The sequence below is a fragment of the Rattus norvegicus genome, chromosome X (genome assembly GCF_036323735.1).
Source record: "Rattus norvegicus strain BN/NHsdMcwi chromosome X, GRCr8, whole genome shotgun sequence".
In the NCBI taxonomy this organism is placed as follows: Eukaryota; Metazoa; Chordata; class Mammalia; order Rodentia; family Muridae; genus Rattus; species Rattus norvegicus.
This window is the reverse complement of record NC_086039.1, coordinates 21,361,353-21,377,588: the sequence shown is the minus strand read 5'-3', so window position 1 is coordinate 21,377,588 and position 16,236 is coordinate 21,361,353. Positions and strand designations below refer to the sequence as shown.

General features: G+C 39.4%; 1 protein-coding gene across 6 annotated transcripts in view; it reads left to right on the top strand.

Annotated features, from left to right (window-relative positions):
- Positions 1 to 16,236, top strand: part of Klf8 (KLF transcription factor 8) — a 179,640-nt gene that overhangs the window by 131,132 nt on the left and 32,272 nt on the right. For all 6 annotated transcript variants that reach the window (XM_017602264.3, XM_039100624.2, XM_008773103.4 and 3 more), the window contains one exon: positions 15,743 to 15,816. In XM_017602264.3, coding sequence (XP_017457753.1) covers positions 15,745 to 15,816 — 72 coding nt within the window. In that variant the 5' untranslated portion in view covers positions 15,743 to 15,744. The remainder of the gene's footprint in view (positions 1 to 15,742; positions 15,817 to 16,236) is intronic.

Genomic DNA, 16,236 nt, shown 5'->3' with positions numbered 1-16,236 from the left:
AAATGACTTCCCTTAAGGATCGTAGTGACTAAGAGGAAGGGTACTTCAGGGGGCCTTGTGGAAGAATTGGAAGGGGACACGAATGGATAGGTTTGTCTAGTTCAATCTGTCCTGTCTAGGCACTCTCGATCCTCCTTAAGTGGTAAGGTTTGTTTTAACCCTGTACATCCAAAGTCTCCGCGTGAGAGAAGAGGATTTGGAGGAGCACTGATCCCACTTACGTCACCCCCCTCCCTTCCCCCAAGCAGTAGCAGGTACCTAGAGATGCTTTAAAAAAAAAACGAGGGAGGAGGGAAAGCGAAGAGTTAGGTTGGGAGCCTGTTCTCTTGGTGCTGACAGCTAGATCCTTTCTGCTAAGGAGCTGCTTAGGGCATGTCCCTCTTTAAGGAGGGGCTGGGCTTGGTTGCAGGAAGAAGCTAAAGCCCTATCTAGGCTCTTTAAGATGTGGCCAAGGGGTTAGTTCCTGTAGGTGGAAGATCAGCCAGAAATGCTGACTACTGGAGCAAAGGGACTTGCTTAGCCACAAGGTGAAGCTTTTTGTACTTTTTTTGACCCTAAGAATTTTGTAGAAACTAAACCATGTCCTAACAGGTGGCCAGGGGGAACAATACTTTATTTTCTCTAATATTGTTGTAATTGCGGAAAAAATTCTAAAGTACTAGTATGTCATTTAGTGTAATAGTGATGGAGAAAAAAGAAAAAGAGCCTCATCTCTAGAATTGGATTTTAATCTGAAGATAGTTGGTTTGTGATAATAAAAAGATGTACTTTGAACCCCTCCTACCAGCATGAACTAGTTGTATTGACCATGTACCTTGCTTTTCTCCTCTGAGGGATGCATATTAAAAATTCTTATTCAGAAGGTATATATGATACAGGCTGTTCCTACTCGCCATTCTTCACGTTCTTTTCCTACTCGGGTTTTCTCTGGCTCGCTGCTGGTAGACTTTGTACTTCGATGTCCTTAAAGCACATTTCAGATGAAGGGGAAGGAAGGCCTGTGCAGTTTGAATAGCTTGCTCAAAGACAGGCTAAAATATATGCCTTATTTATTTGTGATTTAACATTGTTCCCACTGGATTTTATCAGCTGCAAGAGAAAAGGCCACTAATCTGCCTATCTTCTGATTCTTTGGTTAGTTTAACCAAGACGATGTAACAAGCAAGACCTTTGGATATCAAACCAGTGGCTCACAAGTGACTTCATCCTCTTCAAAGTTTGGGGGTAACCCTTATGAGAGAGGCATTAATCCTTGGAAACTGTTGGCAAGGCAGGCTAGGCACAGTGCCTTTAGGTTAGCTTAGAGGACAGATAGGCAAGATGCAGGAAGGGTGGAAATACAACTTCCAAAGTGTTAAGTGACAAAAATAACTGCCCAGTCTGTTCTGAAGACCAAATTGCATAAAGGCTCTCCTTTCATAGAACTCTCTTTCTTTCAGAGCAGCCAACCTCAGCTTTGCTGTATGTGCATTTTAGAGATGGGCCTTTTAGTGGTTCCCGCTGGTTGTTTTTGGTTTCTTTGTTTTTTAAATTTCCAAGTTACCACTTACTGGCTATTAGTCTTTCTAGAATGACTATTTCTCGTGTGAGGAGGTGGAGTTTGGCTACTCCTTTGTTTTTTACTCTGGCAGGGGCCCAGTAATCTTTAGATGTTTTCTTTATTTCTTATTTTATTATTTTTACTTACATGTTTTTGTATGTGTGTAAGTAAATGCTGCATGTGTGAAGAAGCTAGAATTATGGGTAATTGTGAGTTGCCCAACATGGATGCTGGCAACTGAACCTGGGTTCTCGGGAAGAGCAAAAAGTACTCTTAACCTGTAGCTATCCCTCCGGTGCAGTGCATCTATATGTTTACCTTGGTTTGGAGTCAGTTGAACTTTATGGGCTCACTTAAACTGTTGAATGAAGGAAGAATACCTTTTTAATACAGAATTCATTTAGCAAACTGACATGCTGAATGTTAGGTTCTGAGTGGAAAAAAAGGTGTTTTTTCCCCCTCAGCAGACATTGAAACCAGGATCTGGGATATTATTGGCGTTTTTAAAAATGATGACAGGGTGTAGTCAAGCTGGCATTGAACTCTCAGTCCTTTTCCCTGAGCCTCCGGAGTGCTCAAACTTATCGGGACAAACTGTTGAAACCACTGAGAAGTTTTTAAAGTGTATTTTCTGTTTGAATTATTTTCTTTATCCTTCCACAGTATTCTCATTCTTATTTAAGTCCTACTAATGTCCCTGTCCTCTACAGATCTTCCTTGTCCTGCCAGCTATTGTTCAGATAGCACTATAGGTTCTTCTATAAGACAAATAAACTGTCTTATAATATGCTTGATTTTATGTGTCCTGATACGTATTTATAGCATTACATCCATCATTCATTCCTACTTAAAATTATTATGAAAACTTTATTTTCTTTTGCATCTGTAAATAGTGGTTTGAAGCACTACATGATTGTTCCTGAATTTTCTGGGAACTTGATCACTGTCTGCTGCATTTTTGCTTATTTGTATTTATAACTAAGCCCCCAGTCCCCTTTGAGACTCAGAGCTAGTGGATGACACTCAGTACCCTAGTGTCTTCATAGCACTTAACCTTTCCTTTACAACCTTTCCCCTTGCAAACACTTCGTACATATTTTGTGAGATTATGATCTAAGGTCTTACTCTTTTTTTTGTTTTTTTAGTTTTTTTTGAGACAGGGTTTCTCAGTACAGCCCCTGCTGTCCTGGAACTTGCTTTATAGACGGGGCTGGTCTCGCAACTCACAGATCTGCCTGTCTCTGCCTCTGGAGCGCTGAGCGTAAAGGTGCTCGCCAACACCGGTCCTGTCTAAGTTCTTATTCTAAACTGCTTTTTGGTAAGTGAAGAGAAACTGATCAGTGTAGTTGACTTAATGGATCATCTGTTTGGTTTTCTTTCTAGCTTACATATGGATATCATTTATTTTGATTTTATAAGTAGAAGTTAGATTTCTGATCTGTTTTTGAACCATAACTCAACTTTATCCCCTAGCCTCATCCCTTATTTCTAAAATGATGTGGTACTTAATGGTTACAAATAATGTATTGAAATGAAGAATTTCACCAGTTTTCTGGTTTTAAGGGTGTTTACCTTTTAATGTCATTGTATACCTGAAGGGAGAAAGGTAACAGGAAGTTAGATATAAGTCTCCAGAACTTGCTAGATGTTCTGTATAATATATTAAAAATGTTATCTGTGTATTTAGATTTTTTTAAAGTTCAATGTGGATTTTTTTTCTGTGTTAAGAATTAAAGGGTCTTATACATGCTAGTTAAGTGTTCTACCGCTGAACTACCTCCCTAACCTGTGAGAGTTTGAAGGTGCAACCATGATGCTCTAGTACCTTCTTTTAAGATATTTCAAACATGCCTGCTGGTAGTGGTGGTGGCATGCGGTTAATCCCAAAACTCTACGGGAGGCAGAGGCAGGTGGATCTGTAAGTTCTAGGACAATCAGTGCTACACAGAGAAACCCTGTGTCAAAAACAAACAAACAAAAAGATACTTCAAACCATTCACATTACCATTTCTAAAATAGAACCTATTTTTTTCACCATTAGACTTAACCAAGGCTCATACCACACTTTTCCCCTTTCCATCTTGTTTCTACAACTAGCCATTATGATTACCTTGGCAAAGTTACTTAAACTATGCATTTGAGTGTTCTCCTCTGTGAACTGGAGATCGTCATAGAAACTACTTGAGTGCCATTGAGGAACATAATTGCTTTAATCTTGTGAAAACACTTTCAGAATTTATGAAAGTATAGTAAGCAGTAAGAAAATGGGGTTTTAGTTGTGTTCTCATATGTTACCCACAAAATATAGGCTTTTCTGTCTTTCATTATCCTAAAATCTGCCACGACCTTAATTTTGGACAGAGGCTTAAATAATTACCCTTATATATGATTTGCAATTCACATAAATGTTTTGTTTGCCCTAAAAATTTTAAACTCTCTTTGAACAGATTATTTTATTTTTTCTTAATGGATGTATTTTGAATTGATGATGTTCTGTATAGCTTAAGAACTTTATAAACAAAAGGCTATACAGTGAAAATTCTTCTTATTCATTGTGGAGATATTTGAAGTATTTCAAATAATGAATACACACATATATATTACTCAACATTTTTTTGTTTTTTTTCATCTTTATTAAATTGGGTTTTTCTTATTTACATTTCCATTTTCCTTCCCTTTCCCGGTTTCCCGGCCATCATCCCCCTAACTCCTCCCTCTTCTCTTCTCTATGGGTGTTCCCCTCCCCATCCTCCCCCCATTACCACCCTCCCCTTAACAATCACGTTCACTGGGGGTTCAGTCTTGGCAGGACCCAGGGCTTCCCCTTCCACTGGTGATCTTACTAGGATATTCATTGCTACCTATGAGGTCAGAGTCCAGGGTCAGTCCATGTATAGCCTTTGGGTAGTGGCTTAGTCCCTGGAAGCCCTGGTTGGTTGGCATTGTTGTTCATATGGGGTCTCGAGCCCCTTCAAGCTCTTCCAGTTCTTTCTCTGACTCCTTCAACGGGGGTCCTATTCTTAGTTCAGTGGTTTGCTGCTGGCATTCGCCTCTCTATTTGCTGTATTCTGGCTGTGTCTCTCAGGAGAGATCTACATCCGGCTCCTGTCGGTCTGCACTTCTTTGCATCATCCATCTTGTCTAATTGGGTGGCTGTATATGTATGGGCCACATGTGGGGCAGGCTCTGAATGGGAATTCCTTCTGCCTCTGTTCTAAACTTTGTCTCCCTATTCCCTACCAAGGTTATTCTTGTTCCCCTTTTAAAGAAGGAGTGAAGCATTCGCATTTTGGTCATCCTTCTCGAGTTTCATGTGTTCTGTGCATCTAGGGTAATTCAAGCATATTGGCTAATATCCACTTATCAATGAGTGCATACCATGTGTGTTTTTCTGTGATTGGGTTACCTCACTCAGGATGATATTTTCCAGTTCCATCCATTTGCCTATGAATTTCATAAACTCATTGTTTTTGATAGCTGAGTAATATTCCATTGTGTAGATGTACCACATTTTCTGTATCCATTCCTCTGTTGAAGGGCATCTGGTTCTTTCCAGCTTCTGGCTATTATGAATAAGGCTGCTATGAACATAGTGGAGCACGTGTCTTTTTTATATGTTGGGGCATCTTGTGGGTATATGCCCAAGAGAGGTATAGCTGGATCCTCAGGCAGTTCAGTGTCCAATTTTCTGAGGAGCTTCCAGACTGATTTCCAGAATGGTTGTACCAGTCTGCAATCCCACCAACAATGGAGGAGTGTTCCTCTTTCTCCGCATCCTCGCCAGCATCTGCTGTCACCTGAGTTTTTGATCTTAGCCATTCTCACTGGTGTGAGGTAGAATCTCAGGGTTGTTTTGATTTGCATTTCCCTTATGACTAAAGATGTTGAACATTTCTTTAGCTGCTTCTCAGCCATTCGACATTCCTCAGCTGTGAATTCTTTGTTTATCTCTGAACCCCATTTTTAATAGGGTTATTTGTCTCCCTGCAGTCTAATTTCTTGAATTCTTTGTATATTTTGGATATGAGCCAGCTATCTGTTGCAGGATTGGTAAAGATCTTTTCCCAATCTGTTGCTTACAGTTTTGTCCTAACCACCATGTCCTTTGCCTTACAGAAGCTTTGTAGTTTTATGAGATCCCATTTGTCGATTCTTGATCTTAGAGCATAAGCCATTGGTGTTTTGTTCAGGAAATTTTCTCCAGTGCCCATGTGTTTGAGATTCTTCCCCACTTTTTCTTTTATTAGTTTGAGTGTATCTGGTTTGATGTGGTGGTCCTTGATCCAACTGAACTTTAGCTTTGTACAGGGTGATAAGAATGGATCGATCTGCATTCTTCTACATGCTGACCTCCAGTTGAACCAGCACCATATGCTAAAAATGCTATCTTTTTTCCATTGGAAGGTTTTGGCTCCTTTGTCAAAAATCAAGTGACCATAGGTGTGTGGGTTCATTTCTGGGTATTCAATTCTATTCCACTGGTCTGTCTGTCTGTCTCTGTACCAATAACACCATACAGTTTTTATCACTATTGCTCTGTAATACTGCTTGAGTTCAGGGATAGTGTCTCCCCCAGAAGTCCTTTTATTGTTGAGGATAGCTTTAGCTATCCTGGGTTTTTTGTTATTCCAGATGAATTTGCAAGTTGTTCTGTCTAACTCTATGAAGAATTGGATTGGCATTTTGATGGGGATTACATTGAATCTGTAGATCACTTTTGGTAAAATGGCCCTTTTTACTATATTAATCCTGCCAATTCATGTGCACGGGAGATCTTTCCATCTTCTGAGATCTTCTTTAATTTCTTTCTTCAGAGGCTTGAAGTTCTTATCATACAGATCTTTCACTTGCTTGGTTAAAGTCACACCAAGGTATTTTTTATTATTTGGGACTCTTATCAAGGGTGTCGTTTCCCTAATTTCTTTCTCAGCTTGTTTTTCTTTTGTGTAGAGGAAGGCTACTGATTTATTTGAGTTAATTTTATATCCAGCCACTTTGCTGCAGGTGTTTATCAGGTTTAGTAGTTCTCTGGTGGAACTTTTCGGATCACTTAAATATACTATCCTATCATCTGCAAATAGTGATATTTTGACTTCTTCCTTTCTAATCTGTATCCCTTTGATCTTCTTTTGTTGTCTGATTGCTCTGGCTAGGAGTTCGGGAACTATATTGAATAAGGAGGGAGAGAGTGGGCAGTGTTGTCTAGTCCCTGATTTTAGTGGGATTGCTTCAAGTTTATCTCCATTTAGTTTAATATTAGCCACTGGTTTGCTGTTTATGGCTTTTACTATGTTTAGGTATGGGCCTTGAATTCCTGTCTTTCCAGGACTTTTATCATGAAGGGGTGTTGAATTTTGTCAAATGCTTTCTTAGCATCTAATGAAATGATCATGTGGTTTTGTTCTTTCAGTTTGTTTATATAATGGATCACGTTGATGGTTTTCCGTATATTGAACCATCCCTGCATGCCTGGGATGAAGCCTACTTGATCATGGTGGATGATTGTTTTGATGTGCTCTTGGATTCGGTTTGCCAGAATTTTATTGAGTATTTTTGCGTCGATATTCATAAGGGAAATTGGTCTGAAGTTCTATTTCTTTGTCGGGTCTTTGTGTGGTTTAGGTATAAGAGTAATTGTGGCTTCATAGAAGGAATTCGGTAGTGCTCCATCTGTTTCTATTTTGTGGAATAGTTTGGAGAGTATTTATATGAGGTCTTCTATGAAGGTGTGATAGAATTCTGCACTGAACCCGTCTGGACTTGGGCTCTTTTTGGTTGGGAGACCTTTAATGACTGCTTCTATTTCTTTAGGAGTGATGGGGTTGTTTAAATGGTTTATCTGTTCCTGATTTAACTTTCGTACCTGGTATCTGTCTAGGAAATTGTCCATTTCCTCCAGATTTTCAAGTTTTCTTGAATATAGGCTTTTATAATAGGATGATTTTTTGAATTTCCTCTGATTATATTGTTATGTCTCCCTTTTCATTTCTGATTTTGTTAATTTGGACAGACTCTCTGTGTCCTCTGGTTAGTCTGGCTAAGGGTTTATCTACTTTGTTGATTTTCTCAAAGAACCAGCTTTTGGTTCTTTTGATTCTTTGTATAGTCATTTTTATTTCTACTTGGTTGATTTCAGCTCTGAGTTTGATTATTTCCTGCCTCTACTACTCCTGGGTGTATTTGCTTCTTTTTGTTCTAGCGCTTTTAGGTGTGCTGTCAAGCTGCTGATATATGCTCTTTCCTGTTTCTTTCTGCTGGCACTCAGAGCGATGAGTTTTCCTCTTAGCTCAGCTTTCATTGTGTCCCATAAGTTTGGGTATGTTGTACCTTCATTTTCATTAAATTCTAAGAAGTCTTTAATTTCTTTCTTTATTTCTTCCTTGACCAGGTTATCATTGAGTAGAACATTGTTCAACTTCCATGTATATGTGGGCGTTCTTTCCTTATTGTGTTTGAAGACCAGCTTTAGCTCATGGTGGTCTGATAGGACACATGGGATTATTTCTTTCTATCTTTCTGTATTTGTTGAGGCCTGTTTTGTGTCCGATTATCTGGTCAATTTTGGAGAAAGTACCATGATGTGGTGAGAAGAAGGATATCCTTTTTTTTTTTAGGATAGAATGTTCTATAAATATCTTTTAAATCCATTTGGTTCATGACTTCACTTGGTCTGTCTATGTCTCTGTTTAATTTCTGTTTCCATGGTCTGTGCATTGATTAGAGTGGGGTATTGAAATCTCCTACTATTATTGTGTGATGTGTAATGTGTGCTTTGAGCTTTAGTAAGGTTTCTTTTATGTATGTAGGTGCCCTTATATTTGGAGCATAGATATTTAGGATTGAGAGTTCATCTTGGTGGATTTTCCTTTGATGAATATGAAGAGTCCTTACTTATGTTTTTTGATGACTTTTGGTTAAAAATCGATTTTATTCGATATTAGAATGGCTAGTCCAGCTTGCTTTATCAGACCATTTGCTTGGAAAGTTGTTTTTCCACCTTTTACTCTGAGGTAGTGTCTGTCTTTGTCTCTGAGGTGTGTTACCTGTAGGCAGAAAAATTTTGGGTCTTTATTGAGTATACAGTTTGTTAATCTCTGTCTTTTTATTGGGGAATTGAGTCCATTAATGTTGATATATTAAGGAATAGTGATTGTTGCTTCCTGTTATATTCATATTTGGATGTGAGGTTATGTTTGTGTGCTTGTCTTCTCTTTGTTTTGTTGCAAAATGATTAGTTTCTTGCTTTTTCTAGAGTGTACCTTGCCTACTTGTGTTTGTCTTTACCATTTATTATCCTTTGTAGTGCTGGATTTGTAGAAAGATGTTATGTAAATTTGGTTTAGTCATGGAATATCTTGGTTTCTCCATCGATGTTAATTGAGAGTTTTGCTGGATACAGTAACCTTGGCTGGCATTTGTGTTCTCTTAGGGTCTGTATGACATCTGTCCAGGATCTTCTGGCTTTCATAGTTCTGGCGAAAAGTCTGGTGTAATTTTGATAGGTTTGCCTTTATATGTTACGTGACCTTTTTCCCTTACTGCTTTTAATATTCTTTCTTTATTTTGTGCGTTTGGTGTTTTGACTATTATGTGATGGGAGGAGTTTCTTTTCTGGTCCAATCTATTTGGAGTTCTGTAGGCTTCTTGTATATTTATGGGCATCTCTTTCTTTAGGTTAGGGAAGTTTTCTTCTATGATTTTGTTGAAGATATTTACTGGTCCTTTGACCTGTGAGTCTTCACTCTCTTCTATACCTATTATCCTTAGGTTTAATCTTCTCATTGTGTCCTAGATTTCCTGTATGTTTTGGACCAGTAGCTTTTTCTATTTTACATTATCTTTGACAGTTTTGGCGATGATTTCTATGGAATCCTCTGCTCCTGAGATTCTCCCTTCTATCTCTTGTATTCTGTTGGTGATGCTTATATCTACGCTCCTTGTCTCTTCCTTTCGTTTTCAATATCCAGGGCTGTCTCCCTTTGTGCTTTCTTTATTGCTTGTATTTCCACGTTCAATTCCTTCACCTGTTTGTGTTTTCCTGTAATTCTTTCAGAGATTTTTGTAATTCCTCTCTAAGGGCTTCCACTTGTTTACTTGTGTTTTCCTGCATTTCTCTAAGGGAGTTCTTAATGGTTTTCTTGAAGTCCTCCATCATCATGATCAAATGTGATTTAAAATCTATATCTCGCTTTTCTGATGTCTTTGGATATTCAGTGTTTGCTTTGGTGGGAGAATTGGGCTCCGTTGATGCCATGTAGTCTTGGTTTCTGTTGCTTGGGTCCCTGTGCTTTCCTCTTGCCATCAGGTTGTCTCTGGTGTTTCCTTGTTCTGCTATTTCTGACAGCGATTAGACCGTCCTATAGGCCTGTGTGTCAGGAGTGCTGTAGACCAGTTTTTCTGTTTTCTTTCAGCCAGTTATGGGAACAGAGTGTTCTGCTTTCAGGCATGTAGTCTTTCCTGTCTACTGGCTTTCAGCTGTTCCTGTGGGCCTGTGTCCTGAGTCCACCAGGCAGGTCACTTAGACCAGAAAAGTTGGTCTTACCTCTGGTCTTCGGCCTGAAATCGCTCCTTGGTGCTGGGTTCCAGCTCTCTGGCAGCAACCAGCAGGGCCTGCCCCACCTTCTCTGGTGTTCTTGTGCACAGGGGGCCCAGATGTTGCTAGGTGTTTTCCTCTAGAGTCAGAAATGTAGTCTCCTCTGGCTTCCCAGGCATGTCTGCCCCTCTGAAAGCCTAGCTCTCCCTCCCATGGGATTTGGGTGCAGGGAGCTCTTTGACTGGGTCCCTTCAGATCCGGGCCCAGTCTGTACCACAGGGCACGTGCAGCTTGGGTACCTCTATCTTCTTGTTCCCAGAGGCCCTATACAGTTTCCTCTTGGTCCAGGGATGTGGGCAAAGGTGGACAGAAGTGGCGGTCTCTCCTGCCCTGCAGTCTCAGGAGTGCCCACATGTATCGGTGGTGAGCTCTCTTGCCCAAAAGGTTTGGGAGCATGGTGCTGTGGGCCGGGATCAGGAAGGTTCGGGCCCTCGGCTAGAAGCTGGAAGTGCCCTGTCCCTGAGGAATTTTGCCTTTGTGTGTCCTGAGTCCACCAGACAGGTCACTTGGAGCAGAAAAGTTGGTCTTACCTTGGTCTCGGGACTGATGTTGCTCCTCGGAGCCGGGTTTCAGCTCTCCATGAGGGCAGCAACCAGAAGGGCCTGCCCTGCCTTCTCTCAGGACCCTGTGCACAGGGGGTCCAGATGGCGCTAGGCATTTTCCTCTGGAGTCAGAAATGTGGGCAGAGAGTAGTCTCCTCTGACTTCCCAGGCATGTCTGCCCCTCTGAAGGTCTATCTCTCCCTCACACGGGATTTGGGTGCCTAATATTTATTTTTGAGAATGTAATTTAATTATATTTTTCCCTTTCCTTTTACACACAAATAGTAATAATTCATTTTGCATTATTGTTCTACTGTTTTCTTTTCTTACTTAAAAATATACTTTTGAGATACTTCCCTGTATGTTCACAAAAATGTTCATTGTTCTTTTTGACTACTTTTTACTGTATGGTTAAGGCATGTTTTATTAAGCCAGTTTTCTATTAATCAACATTAAGGAAAATTTGAAATTTCTATAGTATTTCTAGTAGGAATGAAAAGTCTTAACTAGTATATATAAAGCTGTTTCAACAAAATCCCAGTAACTGGCTGCTTTAAACAACACAAGTTTTGGGTTTTTAGTTGCAGGGGCTAGAATTTGGGGATCAGGATCTCAGCATAGCCAGATGTACTGCGGTTGCTGCTTTCCTAACTCACATTGCTTCATTCTTGGCTGTCTACTTTGTATTAAGTGAAGAGATGGAGAAGCCTCCTGTATTTCTTCTTAGGGGACTGTTTTTCTGTGATTAGTGTGCTACCTATATGACCTCATTTACTTTGAATTATTTCCATAAAGGCCATGTCTCTATAAATTGCTTCCACATACAAATTTGGGGGGGGGGGCAATCAAGCCACTTTGCCTAATCTCATAGTCCTAAAAATTAGCCAGTTGCCAACATTTTAAAGTTGGATTTCATTTAAAGTCTAGATTCCATTTTCTCCAATAATTAGATGAAAGGTAAGATTTTATACAATATTACAGATCAATGAGTCTTTGCAGCTGTGGCTTTTTATTCCTTTTCTCAGCTGGAACTTAACTGCTGTGCACCAGTTGTATTTGGTGCACATTTTCTCTGATGATACCACAATTAGTGAGTTTGGTACCTTTACTCTCTTTATTAACAGCTGAGCTTACTGCGAAGGTATGAAAATACCTCTGTTACTCTTTTCAACTTTACCAAGCTATTCCAGAGTGCAGAGCTGTATTTTTTCATCTAAAAACTTATTTTTGAGAATTTTATACATGTATATAATGGAATATGCTCATATCCGCCTCTCTTCTCCCTACTTCCAATTTTCCTCCATCTGTTCCCCACTCAACTTCTGAGTCTAACTAACGCTACTACCCATTTGTGCATGGATGTGGAGCCATCTACTGGAAGGAGCATGTGTAACATTCTGATGGCCACACCCCCAAAGAATGCTCAGGTTCAGTAACTGTAGCTTCTGAGAGGTAGAGCCTTTTGGGCTTCCCTATTCACACTGGACTTTCTAGCAGGTCCTGTGCAGGTAACCACAGCTGCTGTTACTAGTTCATGAGTGTGGTGACTAGATCATGTTTAGAAGAAAGTATTCATATGTTTGGGTAGAAAAAGAGCGTCTATACTGAGCATCAAACCCAGACTCAGATCCAGCCCATCATTCCCATCTTACATGGCTCTGGCATTGCTTGATATCTCTGATCCTGTATTCCCTTATGTGTATACGGCATACACAGTAGTGTACATTTTATTCTCGTATAAAAGAAAATGGAGCTTAGAACCACCATGAGAGGAGAGGACAAAATAGATGAAAACCTGAGGCTATGCTACTTGTCACCTATATAACTGAGGAGTTTACAAGTGACACTACAGAACTTCAAACTCTGGGATTGTTAAGATGAACTGATAAAAGTAATGATAGGTGCTAATAACTGGTTTGGATCTTTACAAGGTGAGTATATTTTTGTATCTTTTGTGATTTTTCTAAATGGAGTACACAGATTAAAGGAGTAATCCTTCAAACTCTCATGGAGATTTTATAGTTGCAGTATGCAAATCCATGTGTTTTATCTTCTTGACAACCACATGAAGGACAGGGTTAAACTTACGTATCTGTATTTTGCACAGAGGAAAGAAAATCCAAGTATAGAAAGGGTCAGCTAGTCGCCTAAAGTCACAGTGTCTCCATTGTTTTCACGGTGCTTCACTACTTGAAATGTAGGCAGCTACCATATGTTGGCAATCTTATTTTTTCATACTAAGGTTCACCCATGATATATGTTGTCAGCTTCTCTATTTGTCAGAGGATAGGAAGGGATGATATCTACTCAATATTCTCCTGAACGATTAGACTGTTATTTTAAAATTGCCCTTTTACGAGACCTTTTTTTCTCTTTTAGAAAGAAGGTGCTCATCAGATTTGGGGTACCATTATATTGTACTTGGACTCAGAGGACCAAAATTCTATTGATTCAGTCCTTCTAAACTCTGTGAGCTACGGCCTCACGGTTTGTTATATGAGTAATATAATGGAAATTATGAAGTTGTCCCTTTACCTATTTACCTAATGTTATACAGGTGGATACGTGATTCTTTCCATTGTCCAAATGCTCTATCTTCCTAAGGAACTAGGTTTCTGAGTTCCTTCTGACAATAACCAGCACATAGATTATTGTAGGACTTAAGTAAATAAGTATACAAGTGTTTACCAACACTTAGCACATCACTGGCCTGCGTCAGTGATCAGTGGGCACAGTGCATCTAGTTTCATTATGTTTCCCTTACTGGCCCATAATTTTCTGTGTAGACTAGGCTAGCCTCAAACGCAGAGATTCACCTCCCTCTTCTTCAGTGCTGGGATTAAAGGCCTGCACCACCATGCCTGGCCCAGTTGAAGCATTCTCAATTGTCAGATAGCCCCTGTATGCCGTTTGACTAAAATATTGTAATAGAGAGGGCAAGAAAGACTTTACTAGCTTTTTAAATTTGCTATCAGATCTTTTAAAGGTGGGCGTGGCCTTTAAATCTTAAAGGTATAGTTCTGTATATGTTTCTACCTGCATTCCACTCTGCTAAGTGGTAGGGGTACTGAGAGGAGTATGACTAGGGAATAGGGGAAATCTAAGAGAATATTTTCTGTGCTAAGTGTTGGTAAACACTTGTATACTTATTTACTTAAGTCCTACAATAATCTATGTGCTGGTTATTGTCAGAAGGAACTCAGAAATTCTTGCCCAATTCGTTAGTATTACAGAGTTTTGATCCAAACACTTCAGAAGGCAAGTCAGCGGATGGTGTTCTGAACCTGGGTTACAACATAACTGAGAGCCTGTTCAAAAATAAATGCAGTAGGAAGAGGGTGGTTTGCATATAAGGAACCAAGAGATAGCAACACAAAAGAGCAAAAATGAATTTGAAATCAATTATTTTTTTTTTAAATCAATTATTTTATCTGTTGAATGTCAAGAACTAAGGAAACCATTCCTAGCTGAAAAAGCAATAACTCTCAAGGACACTTCTTTACAAAATAAAAGGAAGAATTTAGAGAATTTTGACAGTGGAAAGCTGTTGTTTCCAGTTTCATTTGAAAATGCAGAGGCTATGTTAGGCATAATACTACCACTTTGGACTCTCGGCAAGTCAAACACATGGGCACAAAGAAAAGACAGCAGAGAGCATTGATCTTAGAGTTACATGCTCATGAGTCACATTGTATAACTCGAAAATGCATCTTTCTTTGTCCACGTCAACTTGTCCATCTAGAAATATAGGATTTTACATTATCGTTTGCAGAGCCCTAATGCTTCTATAGAGCCTCCCATGGTTAGAGCCATGGAGGAAAATATATATTAAGGAATAAGAAGTTAGGGCCAGATGAAAGAGAACTTTGACTTCGAGAACATTGTCTGAAATGATGGTAGCTATTCAACAAATTTCTGAATGTTTATCAGGATAGTGATGGAAACGGAGCAAGGGGTCAGGTGTGGTACTTAACCCCTATAATCCCTGCACTTGGGTGGGCAAGGTAGAAGGATTGCTTGTGTTTGAAACCAGGTTGAGCTACGGGCAAATTCGTGGTAGGGTAAAACATTATTCTGATCTCATAGAAAGAAAGGGAAAGTAAAGAAGGAAGGGGAAGGACTTTTTTTTTTATTACGAACAAGAATTGGGAAAATGTAGATAAAATTGAAGAGGTTATGTATAAAACACGCAAGTGGTGCTGTTAATATGAAGTGAGACATGTTACAAGGAATAGCTAAGGGTTTTCCAATTCCTAAGTTGGGAAATGAGATGAGATGGCAGGAAAAAAAAAATCCGTGTTCGGTCACATAATTCTCTTATAATCCAGAGGGGGGCGCTCAATAGCTAGAAGAGCTTGATTGACTGCCGCCAGGAAAACCTGTAGGAGCGCAGAGTTTATTTCCTTTGCAGTCATAATGTCCTTGACAAGTTGTTATTTCTAGTGAGGACAAATTATAAGTCATCTGTTGTGTGGTCTTCAGTTCCTATGGGTTAAAACAAGGCAGGGTAGAGGAAGCATAAGTGTAATCTGAAATCTGACTACTTAATTTGTAGGTAAACTGTAGGTTTGGCTTTGATTCCTTAACCTCTCTTTTCGTCTCTACTGAAATTGAAATGTAGATAAACAAAACCCGTTGCAGAAGAAACCCTAGGTACTTTTTATGGGATGACTTATGGTTCAAGATATTTGAATGAAGCCATTAGTACCATCTCTTTGTAAGAGGAGCATCTATTTATAGAGGAAGATGAAAACTGCTTTTAACTATGCTTGGCTTATAGATTTAAGATGTGTACACAAAAATGCTCTGCTGGTTTGGCTTTGTGCGTGCACTGCTTGGGTAAATATCCATACAGTCATTTCAGAGCCCTTAGCAAAAACAAGAACTGGACTGGGAATGGAAAGTTTTTTGAAACCATAGAACTATATTGGTAATTATCATAATAGAATACGTGGAAAAGGCTGGATTCACTTACTGTTTATAGAGGACATACAGGTAAAAACCAAGTGTACATGCCATATTGGGTTCAATATTTTAAAAGCTATTTTCCCCTTGTATCTTTTCTAGATATGGATAAATTCATAAACAACATGGATGTCCGAATTAAAACAGAAAGTGATTCGATGGAGGTATTCAAACAGGTGAGCTTTGTGTGTTGATTATCTCTTAAACATTGGAGAATTGAAGCTCCATTTTCAAATGACATGTACAGGAAATGAGAAGGGAAAAAGGAAGGTAGATTTTTTCCAGAATCATTTGAATGTCTGGGTTTGAGTTCCAACTAAGGAGTCTGCCTAGCCTTGAAGAAACAGCTTCATATTGTTCCTGTAGTCTTTAGTGAAGAGTCATTTACTCAGCACTGTCCCATATTTTAGGTATGGTGAAAATTGTGTGCTTTGTTTTATTTAATGTCTTCGGTAGCCATGTTCAACAGTGTATTAGGGTTCTGTAAAGAAGCATCCTGTTGACCCTATTTCCTTGTTAACTGTTTCCCTGGAGAACACTGGCTAATACACTACTTTTGGGGTGTGTGTGTGTGTGTGTGTGTGTGTGTGTGTGTG